This window comes from Taudactylus pleione, unplaced genomic scaffold (assembly GCF_031769625.1).
Source record: "Taudactylus pleione unplaced genomic scaffold, aTauple2 ptg000093l, whole genome shotgun sequence".
NCBI classification, from domain to species: Eukaryota; Metazoa; Chordata; class Amphibia; order Anura; family Myobatrachidae; genus Taudactylus; species Taudactylus pleione.
Genome location: NW_028284495.1, coordinates 11,093,601 through 11,106,258, shown reverse-complemented (window position 1 = coordinate 11,106,258; position 12,658 = coordinate 11,093,601). Strand labels below are relative to the sequence as shown.

Here is a 12,658-nt window from a genome sequence, read left to right as displayed (position 1 = left end):
AGTGGATAAACCTCCCCACTCTCAAATGCATGACCTCATCCATCTTACCAAGAAGTGGCTACAGCCAGAGACTCTTATAAAAGGACCACAGATTGTGGAAAGGGTCGTCATGGACTCATATCTTCGGTCTCTGTCTGCTGTTCTGTGCAAGTGGGCGAGCCATGGTGACCCTAAAACAGACCAGCTTGTAGAAATGGTGGTGAGGTATGTGGTGGCCAAGGAACTGTTGAGTATACCTCAACAGCCACTAGTCCTGCAAAACCATCTCCAGTGACTTCTGGAAAGACTGGTCCAGGAGAAAAGGGTGGTGGAATGAACTTAAAAATCCAGAGACTGTCGTCTTGGAACCTAGAGACTGGCCAACTGTGCCAGAAAGGTTCTTGCCTCATATAAGATGTGATTATAAAAATTATTAGATGTTTTAGATATGGTGGCTTGGAACATGTTGCAGGTAATTGTCCATTTACCACTGAACCTATGCATTGTGATACTGCCTATGTATTTCGCAGAGTATCTTTCTCTGCTCAGCTAGCCTGCACTGCAGGCCAACAGGCTACAAATTTGTATAATTACTGTAGAAGACAACTGGTAGAAGCTCTGTTAGATTCTGGTAGCCAGGATGAGTTGGTGAACTCCTCAAAATTTTAGGACTCAGAACTGCTGATGTAACCTGTATACATGGGGATACTTACCATATAATACTGCTTAAGTGAACATAGAAACACAGTGTGGTCCCACCGTAGTTCCTTATTTGATGATTTATGCTATATTGAGAGATTTTTCCCACTTCTGGAAGTTCTGGGAAACATAATTTGTTACAGAAGTAAATAATTCAGTCCCGTTTGATGTTACTAATACAGATACAGTGGGAGTGTTCTGAGTTTGAATTGTTCCCTTTCTCGAAGCATAGTTGGGTAGTGATGTAGTGGGGTGCAATATGATGCATCTCCTACTGAAGTAGAAAAATTGTTGTTGAACCAGTTGAATGTATGCTTGATCATGAAGTGAGAAAATATATATCTGCCTCAGAGCAGTTAAAAGACCCTGCTTTCATAAAGGCTAGAGAGAATGGTTGATGGAAACCCAGTAGAGCCTGATAGTAGAATGCCATACTCTCACATGGCAGTATTTCAAGATTTGTTGTACCGAGGGTCCAAGAAAGGAGAAGATATTGTGGACATTTGATAGTTCTTAAGGGATATAGAAACAGTGTTAAGGTACACATTAGACTGCTGATGAACAATATAGCAGGCGGTCGGTACACACTGCACGATCCAGTGACTTACCGCCCACAATATGTAGTTTATGGCATATTGACCTTGCTGCCGTCGGCAGCTGGGTTGCTCCGTCGTCATGCATGCACATACGACTGAACAACCCCATTGTCGGCCAGCGGGAGCACCCATAGTGGGTACACACTAGACGATGTGTTGGATATGTCTGCCTGTTCAGCGGGATCGGGCTGACATATCGTCTAGTGTGTATGTACCCGGCATTAGAGAGAAGTGTGCAGCAGTTTTTCTGGCCAGTCGTCCATAAATACGTATCTGAATACTGGTACTGTAAGTACCATGCTCCCAGGCTACATTATAGAAGCCAACTTTTCCCATTACCCATTATTGAGGTCCCGTATGAGAAAATGGCTATCGATTTGGTTGGACCTCTATGAAGTCTGCCTCGGTACATCAGTATATTTTACTGGTTATGGATTATGCTACCAGATGCCTGGAAGCGATGCTATTGCACAATACGTAAAAAAAAAAGACCATTGCTAGGGAACTAGTACAAGTCTTTAGAAGAGTGGGAACACCTAAGGAAATGCAAACTGATCAGGATACCCCATTTATGTCTAGAATTGTGACCTAGTTTTGCCGCCTGCTTAAGGTTACTCCTCTAAGGACCTCCGTGTATCACTTTCAGACTGACTGCTTAGTGGAGAGGTTTAACAAACTTTAAAGAATATGCTAAAAAAAAAAAATTGGTGGATAAAGATGGGAGAGAATATTTAAACATTTGTTACCCTATTTATTGCTGACCATTAAATAGACATAAAGATATATACAAGCAGGGACACACTGCACCATTAGCCCCTGAGGAAAACCAATTAGGATTTGATTGAAATGGTCTTCGGGCGGGCAGCTGCCGACTATTGGACGCTGTATTTTTCATATGTGACCATCACAATAAATCTACTAAACGTGCTAACATATACACACAAATGCCCCATCGAGGCATGCATTCCACAAGACCTCTGAAGGTGTCCTGTGGTATCTGGCACCAAGTCGTTAGTAGTAGATTCATGGTCTATTTAATGGTCAGCAATAAACAGGGTAACGAATATTCAAATATTCTTTCCCATCTTTATCCACCACTTTTTTTTTTAGCATATTCTTTAAAGATTATATATAATACATAGTTGTGTTTTGGTTTTATTTGAATTCATCAGTCGGGGCATTATAAGTTTTTTGTCCCGTCCCCGTCATATGGATCCCAAAGTACCTTAATAATGCCATAAATTTAAAGTTCTTTGGAATCATATTTTTCCATGTCATATGTAGGAAAAATCTGGAGTTAATATTGTGCACATCCAGAATTTCAAGTCTCTCATCTAACCTTGCTTCACTTTTTAACCACTACAGTGAATAAACACACACCACAACTGAAATAAATTGCCATTGGTATTAAAGAGCAGAGTACATCCAAATGATCCTCTTTCTTCTGCAGTATATGCCCAATATTATTATTATTTGTATGTATGACTTATTGTTTTGATTTTTTATGTATATTGCAAGTTAGTCATTAAATCATCTAATATTTTCCATTTGCCACTATATTAATTTTTATTATTTACTATTCTGTATAAACTCTTTACAACATTTTTTTATATTTCTGGGATTGCGCTAATATTTCATTTTGTTCAGTGGTTTCATTTTACATCAGGTGACTTCTGATTTTTATGTTAGCTGCATCCTTTAAATGTACCTTTAGCTGTATGCCACACCTGAGATTGGAGTGACAGCGCAGTCTCACTTCTTTTTCCCTACAGTCCAAAATACTACCTGCTTGGGGTTACAGTAACTTTATCTATGTCTGATTAATTGTATTTAGGACATCACTTTTGTGTGTATCAGTGTATTAAGTTTTTTGTGTTTGCGCTGCACAGAGATTTATGGTTTACTAGACAAGCTGATGAGACTTCTCCAGCTAAGCTCATACAGCTGGGTATAGACTGTGAGAGTGTTCCCCAACACTGTGACATCAGAATTAGATGCCAGGAAGTGAACCCGAGAGAAGAAATTACCCAGGTCAGAAAGGCAACATACAGCCCCCACATGACTGTTGCCCACGGGATGGGTACGGTCAAATCCAGACGCCGGCATCCAGTCAGGTTTAGGATACAGACACCTGTCGGTAGATATCCTAACCCTCCCTCTCTCCCTGCCCTAACTCTCCCTCCCCGGTGCCTGAACCGAACTCTTTCCCCCCCCCCCTTTCCCCTAGTGCCTAAACCTAACCCTCCCTCTAGTGCCTTAACCCTCCCCCCAACCCCACTAATTACCTTTGGGATGCCAGCGGTCGAGATTCTGACAGGTGTCGGGATTCCTTCTCTGGTATTCTAAGTGCCGACATGCCCTGAACGTATCCCATTGTCCACCACTGCCATAGACACAGCATGAGAAATGTGTCATTACTGCAGATGGTTATTTATTTTTTCAGTGATTTTAATTAAAGTATGATATTTGTAATGTATAATAATATTTCCCTATAGATTGTAAGCTTGCAAGCGAGACCTTAATTGTTGAGTACTTCAGAGTATACTGGTGCTACTGTATATAATTAATTGCTTATATAAATATACCTTCTCAATGCCAAGGTAATAATTGTAAGAATACAAGTTACAGATATACTGTGCAATAAACATTGCTTATGTCATATGTATTAATATTGTTTTAATCAAGTAAACAAAATGGTATAAAATTAACAAATATACGTTTTATGACGGTCATTCCATGTCCTCTTTTGGGAGGATTAAGTGTTCAGAAACCAGAATCGCATTAAGTTTAACATCGACAGAAGACAAGTTGGCATTGAAGTGATGTATTTTCTTTATAAAGCAAATTGCCCATTTTATTAGATTTAACCTAAAGAAGTTCTTAACTGTACTTGTGTCTGAATAATTCTGTAGAAGCAATGTTTTTTTTGAGGAGAGTAGATAGTAAATGGTCCCAGCTGTGTCCTTTATTTTGTCCTTTGGCAAAATGTAAAGCTAACTCTTGGTCATGTGGCACATTCTTGAAATCTCTGTAGGGGAGGACTAGCCGAAAGGCTGAACCGACTGCAGAACAGGGAGAGATCTGCCATTACTTTTTGGAGGCACCAGTGTGAATCCGATTGCAAAATACCCTTAGGTAAGATTTATATATTACTGTTGGAATTTTAGTCAGCCAGAATGTATAGTGTGTGTATCATGCTATTTAACTTGTTTTAATATATCATACAGATACTATGAATTATCCATTTATCATAGGCCCCATTTATTTTGTACATTTGCCCAAATTTTCAAGTTACAGCTATGCCATTATTACCCAGTTACTATTTTATCCAGACTCCCATAAGGCTGCAGTAAACGAGGACTAACCTTTTTCTTTTTTATATTTTCAGACTCCGGATTTATTAACCAAATTGTCCCCAAATAATTGGATTTGCTCAAAACCTGCTCAGCACAGCAGTGTTGAAAGGCCTTAATCGTAGTGAAATGCATGTTCAAGTTTTTAACAGATTGTAACTTACCTATGCCAAATGTCACAAAGTGTGGCCTAGCCATTGAGAACTCATGTGCTATTTGTTCATATTTTGTGCCTGTCTGATAACCCAACCGCCCTGGAGGGAGGTTTTTAATTTAATTAACAAACGCCTTTCTTTCATGGTTTACTCCATCCCAAAAGTTGTACTTCTTTCTATCTTAGACCGTTCCAAAGTGTGATAGATATGTTTTGGGACAAGGGTTGCGATCACTCCCAAATTTGGAAAAATTCCCCAAACCCCACTTGTTAAAAGATTGTTTCTTAAGTCCAATGTCTTTTTTAAATGAAGTCTCTTCACATTTTGGAGACAGAGGGCCTGATTCAGAGCTGAACTCTCTGACCAGAGCGCTCGCTCTGAATCAAGGCCCTCCTCCATGAAAATGGAGCGGCCTCCTGGCCGCTCGTATAGCTGTGGGTGACCACCCACAGCATATGCGAGCGGCCAAAAAGATGGTCGCGATGGTCTTGACCATCGCGACCATCGGACTTGCGACGGAGACCCTGCGGTAGGGTCTCTCTGCCACAAGCCCTGGAGTGATTTTGGCTCTATCAGAGCCAAAATCACTCCCACTGACATCACTAGTGATGTCAGTGGGGCCGGCTTCAGACGGTAGGCGTTCTCATGGGAACGCCTCCGTCTGGCAGGCACGCCCCCAGCACGCCCACCAAAGGGGGCGTGCTGTCAATCAACATCGACAGCACGCTCCCTTTGGTGCGAGACCCGGAGCGATGGAAAGCCCGTCGCTCCCCGGGTCTCGCGCATGCGCACGACGGAGCTCCCTCCGTCGTGCGCATGCGCAGTGGGGAACATCGACCCGCTTGGGAGCGTACTGACGCTCACGAGCGGGTCTGAATGACCCCCAGAGTCTGTTGACCCCTTTTTTATTTTCTTAAATAAGATTATTGCTGATAGATACTAGAAATGGAAGCATGCCCTTAGCCTAAATAGAATGGAGAGTTCTACTCGTTGTACTCGCACTGTTACCTCAATACCACCACTGCAGAAGCCTTAGGAAGAGGAATTCTCCTTTTGAAGAGAGGCTGCATCAGCTGTTCATAGTAGGGTATTACATATTCAAGTGATGATAGCATGATTTGTCCAATTTCAAATGGTCTTCACCTAAGTAGTCACTTAATCATTTATCAGTAGTACTTTCCCCATCTTAATATTCCTAGGTTCACTGTTGCTGCAGCGTTCAACACTCTGGGGAAGGGAATGGGGGACTACATAATAGAATAAAGGTATTGGTACAGGTCCCAAAGGTGGAACATCTACATTTGTACTACATGAGGAGAGGGCTTGCTCGGGTGGAGTCTTCCTGTTTCTTGAGTTATCTCTTATTAGTCTTTTGAATTTTAAGGGAATGCTAGATTCAAACAAAGCTCTTGAAAAATGAATTGCTAAGGTTTTCTAATGATATTGTAGTATTTGGACATTTTAAATTCTGTTACACAATTGGAGAGCTAAAACAAACACGCCATTGTGGCTGTAATGTGACATACAGCTAATTATATACTGATTTTCTACTCACTCTGGATCTCATTTATGTAAATCTAGAACTGCGGCTACAAGGCTTAGTTATAGGCACATCTGTGACAGTGAAACAACTTGTTCATTAAGACATGTGATTTTTCCCGTAGACTGCTTGCGGGCACATGGCAATCCTATGGGGACTGCTTTGCCACGGGTTTGCTCTGATATCTGCTACAGATATGTTTAATACATATGGGGATCCATATGTATTCTAGTAAACCTCAGAAAATGGTAGTTTTCTGAGGGTTAACAGCAGTCTTCTATTTATACTGCCTTAAATAAGATAAATTAAAGCAAGAAAATCTCACTTACCTGTGTTCCTCAGATATCTTACCCAGCAGGCTCTATACTTATTTATCGCATGCAATCTCCCCAACAATACATTGTAGTTTTGGGTGGAATTATGCTTTAATGTTCATTGAAATGACAGACATTTAGAATTTGTGTCCTTTTATCTCCTCTTATTACTTTATAATACCTCAAGTATTCTGACAATCCTCAGTTCTTTCATTATATTTTTCTAGGAGATAAATCGGGGACACTGATGATAAAAATAATGGAGGTTCATGAAGAGTGTTCAATGCGGGTTGCACTGTGTCAGCCAGTGACAGAAGTACAGAGTGATGGCGACTTTTCTGCATGTCTTCCTAAAGATGTAGTCAAGATAATGGCTCTGTTCACACGGCAAACTGCAGCCCAACTGAAGTTGGGTCCAAATGACATCATCGTTATTTACCCACCTTGGTAAGTGCACACATTTACTGTCACAAGGGAATCATTTCTGACCAGGTATTCTGCTGCATCCTTCAAGTCATACATTACTTTTTGTATAAATCTTTTCACGAACTCCCCTTATAGCATGTATTTTTGGTCAGTAATATCCTTCATTTGAATAATATACATTTGTCCATAGGGATAAATGACTATGCATCATTTTCAGTGACACTTTTAAACTGCTGCGGATTGAAAGAGGTTTACGGGTCAAAACCAATGAATTTACTAAAAGGCAATTTGTCTTTCTAAACTAAAAACACTGTTGGCAAAACCATTATCAAGTAGCGGTGTCTAAAGAGCTGCAGCTGGTTTACCTTTTTTTTTATTTAAGCAAGTTGTTCGGGTGTCTCCCCAGAAATTGCCATCACCACTAGGCTTAGGCTTTAGTGGTGGCCCTATAGCAGGGAGTCTCACAAACTCTGTTATTCCCCCCACCTGCCTTAGTACCCCACCAGCCATATGCTGGTCATGTATTTCCCAGAATCGGTCCAGCAGAAGAAAAAAAGAAAATCACCTGTCAGAAGAAGCCTGCCCTGTACTGATTGTGCTAGGCCTCTTCCCACATCCTTGAGAAATTGGTGTGGGATAATAGTATGTATTGTATAAAATTAGAATACATTTTTCTAGTGAACTACTGGTTCCAGCAAACCCTGTAATGCCCACATTTAATGGCTGATGGGGCACGCTGGCTATTGGAGAACCGCATGTGCCAACATGCCTTGTCATCTGCAGTTCAATTGCAAACTTACACACAGACTTCCTTGAGTGAACTCTTGAAGGAGGGCTCTGGGTGGAAATAAATGTGTTTTGAAACTTTTAAAAACTGTTATCAATTGTCAGTCTATTTAAGGTTCAATCTGATTGTAAGGCTGTCCAGATTCTTGCAGTCCCCCACCCCAAAAGATATATGTTGCATTTTAATACTGTATGTCATTATTATTACTATTATTATTTTAATATATATTATATTTTATTTAATAACATTCGGTGTTTGTGGTGTGAGCGTATTCACGTCCTAAAATGCTTGGTCAAAACTACATTGCTGATATAAACTGGATTGTTTGGTTTCCCGTTGAGCAAGATAGGACTATCTGCAAGAATCAGCTATTAAAACATATCTTTGACAAACCAGGTCGTTTGTGGAGTACATTTTTTGGCAATCCAGGGGTTTGCATGGTGATTAAACCTTTGTCACACACAGATGTGTCACGCAAGCCCAGCTGAGTGCATGACATGCCCTGTGTGAGACATAGGGCATGTCATGGTGATTGATATATACCACTGTACAAAGGGCCGGCACTCTCTCTCCAATGTGAATGCTCCGGTGCACTTCCCTAAAAGACATGTAATCACAGCAAAAAACGGGACGGCACTCAGCGAGACTCCAATATAAATCAAGAACACAGCACTACTTTGCTAAAGTCAATGTTTCAGTGTTGGCACACTTTTATCAAGACATACATAACAGCAATAGTACATACCTTATGTAGACTTCACCCTGTGCTCCACCACTTTGTCACGTCCCGTCGGGAGTTCGATGACGTCACGTGTGGCGCCATGACGCCGGCGTCACCGTCATCCCAGGAGGCGTGTCCACCCAGTGTGTAAAACAATCACCATGGCAACCAAGTTAGCGGCTTAAACAAGAACTGTACAAAAAGACAACAGATATATATATCAAAAAGACAATCACAACAGATAGTTATACATATATAATCTAATAACAAAAGTACATCAGCGGTACCTATATCAAAGCGCTTGTAAGCGCGACAGACAACCATCTGTATCAAAGAACACATGTGTTTATATTAGTATCATAAGAAACCATGAAATTAATTCATTTCATTCAATCCAAAAGGTTTGAGTGTCCGCAAGTTATATATCCATCTTGCTTCGTGTTGAAGCAAAATGCGACCCCTATCACCACCCCTACTACTGGGGGGGATCCAGTCTATCATTTTGCATCGTAGGGTAGCCAAACTATGTTTCAGATCACGAAAATGTTTGGCTACCGGCTGATCACTGGGTTTACCCTCAATGGCAGCCCTAATGCTAGAGCGATGAAGCGCCATCCGCTCTTTAAGCTGGCATGTCGTTTTACCTATATATAGGAGTCCGCAAGGACACCTAATATAGTACACCACATAACGACTGGTGCAGGTTAATGCGTACCTTATAGAAAATTTCTGGCCTGAATGGGGATGTACAAAACCATCTCCTACCTCAAGGTGGCTGCACGTAATACAACCTGTACACCTGTAGTTGCCTGGTCTCTTCGTGTGGGTGCTACTGCTTTATGAAGTGAAACATCATTATGTACTATCCAGTCCTTAATATTACAGCCCCTCTTGTATGCAGGTGTAATTCTGGACCCTTTTAGCATTTTTAAAGCATAGTCATCTGACACAATCGGCCACAATTGTTTTGCTTTAGTGACAATATCCTTAGATTTATCAGAAAATTCTAGAGACCACAGTATTTGATTCTTCGCATCCTGATCTCTGCGTTTAGAAAGCCACTGCTCTAGACACTGTAAGTGCCTTATTCTTGGCTTTCCTTAGTAATTTTGGGTTGTATCCCCTTGCTAAGAACTTCAGGATCATGTTATCTATCTGTGTACAGGCATCCTCTGGATCACTACAAATACGTATGATCCTGAGGAACTGCGAATACGGCAGACCCCTAGTGAGGGCAGGTGGATGAAAGCTTTCAGCTCTCAAAAAAGTGTTCCGATCAGTGGTTTAAAAAACACTGAAGTATTGATATTAAGTTGTTCATCTATGTTAAGTGCAACATCTAAGAAATGAGTAGTACTGAAGCTACATTTGAATGTGAATTTAATAGCTGGATCCATACAGTTAATCTCTGACATCGTTTGAATAAAAGAGTGTTCAGTGCCCCTCAATAGAATGAATATATCATCTATGTATCTGTGATATGATGCAATGGAGCCCTGTGTAGCCTCATTGGTAAAGAACAGATCCTTCTCCACCTCACACATAAATAAATTGCGAAGCTCGGGGCTACACAGGACCCCATTGCACAGCCAGACTTCTGGAAATAAAATTTATCATCAAACAAAAAATAGTTTCTTGTGAGCGTCAGCTCCAGCAATGTCAGAATAAACTTCAAATCAGGTCCCGAATACGCCGGATGACCAATGAGAATGCGTTTCACAGCTTCAAGGCCCCTTTGGTGTGGTATAGAAGTATAGAGGCTAACCACGTCCACTACACACATAAGCTGTTTAGTCGGTAGTGGTGAGCATTGTTGCATCTGTAAAATGAAGGAAGTAGTGTCCCGCAAAACAGTGGATTGTGCCTGTACAATGGGTTGTAAAATAAAATCTAAATATTGTGATACTGAATAGAAGAGTGACTCCCTGGCCGCAATAATTGGCCTACATGGAGGGTTAACCGCATCCTTATGCAGCTTAGGGATAGTATATAAGATAGGGACCTTAGGCCACTGGTAAGTCAGACTATCAAACGTTTTCCTTGAAATAACACCACTTGTCAGGGCTTCTGTCAGGATGTCATCCAGCTCCTTCTATATAGATAGATAGATATATATATATATATATATAAAATGCATCTGGAAAGTATTCACAACGCTTAACTTTTTCCACATTTTGTTATGTTACAGCCTTATTCCAAAATGAAATAAATTAATTTTTGTCCTCAAAATTCTACACACAATACCCCATAATGACAACGTGTAAAAAGTTTTTTTGCGATTTTTGCAAATTTAATTAAAAAAAAAAAAAAAACTAAGAAAACACACGTACATAAGTATTCACAACCTTTGCTCAATACTTTGCTGATGCACCTTTGGTAGCAATTACAGCCTTAAGTCTTTTTGAATATGATGCCACAAGCTTGGCACACCTATCTTTGGGCAGTTTCGCCCATTCCTCTTTGCAGCACCTCTCAAGCTCCATCAGGTTGGATGGGAAGCCTCGGTGCACAGCCATTTTCAGATCTGTCCAGAGATGTTCAATTGGATTCGTCTGGGCCCTGGCTTGGGCAATTCAAGGACATTCACAGAGTTGTCCTGAAGCCACTCCTTTGATATCTTGGCTGTGTACTTTAGGGTCATTGCCCTTTTGAAAAATGAACCGTTGCCCCAGTCTGAGGTCAAGAGCGCTCTGGAGCAGGTTTTCATGCAGGATGTCTCTGTACATTGCTGCATTCATCTTTCCCTGTATTCTGACTAGTCTCCCAGTTCCTGCCCCTGAAAATCATCCCCACAGCATGATGCTGCCACCACCATGCTTCACTGTAGGGATGGTATTGACCTGGTGATGAGCGGTGCCTGGTTTGCTCCAAACATAACACCTGGCATTCACGCCAAAAAGTTCAATCTTTGTTTAATCAGACCAGAAAGTCCATCAGGTGCATTTTGGCAAACTCCAGGTGGGCTGCCATGTGCTTTTTACTAAGGAGTGGCTTCTGTCTGGCCACTGTAATATACACGCCTGATTGGTGGATTGCTGCAGAGATAGTTTTCCTTCTGAAAGGTTCTCCTCTTTGCACAGAGGAATGCTGTAGCTCTGACAGAGTGACCATCGGGTTCTTGGTCACCTCCCTGACTAGGGCCCTTCTCCCCCGATCGTTTAGTTTATACGGCTGGCCAACTCTAGGAAGAGTCCTGTTGGTTCTGAACTTCTTCCATTTAAGGATGATGGAGGCCACTGTGCTCATTGGGACCTTCAAAGCAGTAGATATTTTTCTGTACCCTTCCCCAGATTTGTGCCTCGAGACAATCCTGTCTCGGAGGTCTACAGACAATTCCTTGGACTTCATGCTTGGTTTGTGCTCTGACATGCATTGTTAAGTGTGGGTCCTTTATATAGACAGGTGTATGCCTTTCAAAATCATGTCCAATCAACTGAATTTACCACAGGTAGACTACAATTAAACTGTAGGAACATCTCAAGGATGATCAGTGGAAACAGGATGCACCTGAGCTCAATTTTGAGCTTCATGGCAAAGGCCGTGAATACTTATGTACATGTGATTTCTTAGTTGTTTATTATTAAACTTGCAAAAATCTCAAAAAAAACTTTTTACACGTTGTCATTATTGGGTTTTGTGTGTAGAATTTTGAGGAAAAAAATGAATTTATTCAATTTTGGAATTGGGCTGTAGCATAACAAAATGTGGAAAAAGTGAAGCCCTGTGAATATTTTCCGGATGCACTGTGTGTGTGTGTGTGTGTGTGTAGATAGATAGATAGATTTAGATATCTATATATAGATATATAGATAGTATGTGTGTATATACAGTATATCCATTTATCTATGTTACATGTATCAGTGTTGTGACATTTTATTTTTGCAGAGCTTTTTTAATGCTTAGCTAGAGCTGGTTTTTAATTTTTTGTGTGTGTTTTTTTTTCTACTTAGAGCTTTTGTTTCACGATGCTTGGCATTAGTGCTTTGTGCGGATGTAATATTAAATAGGATTAGAACTACTGGCACTATATATAAAAAAAATAATATAACTTTTTTAGTTTTCTGTTTTTTTATGACTTTGTCCTGGCA

The 12,658-nt window shown here is 40.8% G+C and overlaps 1 protein-coding gene across 4 annotated transcripts in view; it reads left to right on the top strand.

Annotated features, from left to right (window-relative positions):
* The window catches only part of SPIDR (scaffold protein involved in DNA repair), a 480,368-nt gene that overhangs the window by 140,158 nt on the left and 327,552 nt on the right, over nt 1-12,658 (top strand). For all 4 annotated transcript variants that reach the window (XM_088469549.1, XM_088469550.1, XM_088469551.1 and 1 more), the window contains exons 7-8: nt 4,309-4,409; nt 6,864-7,083. In XM_088469549.1, the coding sequence (XP_088325675.1) occupies nt 4,309-4,409; nt 6,864-7,083 (321 nt within the window). The remainder of the gene's footprint in view (nt 1-4,308; nt 4,410-6,863; nt 7,084-12,658) is intronic.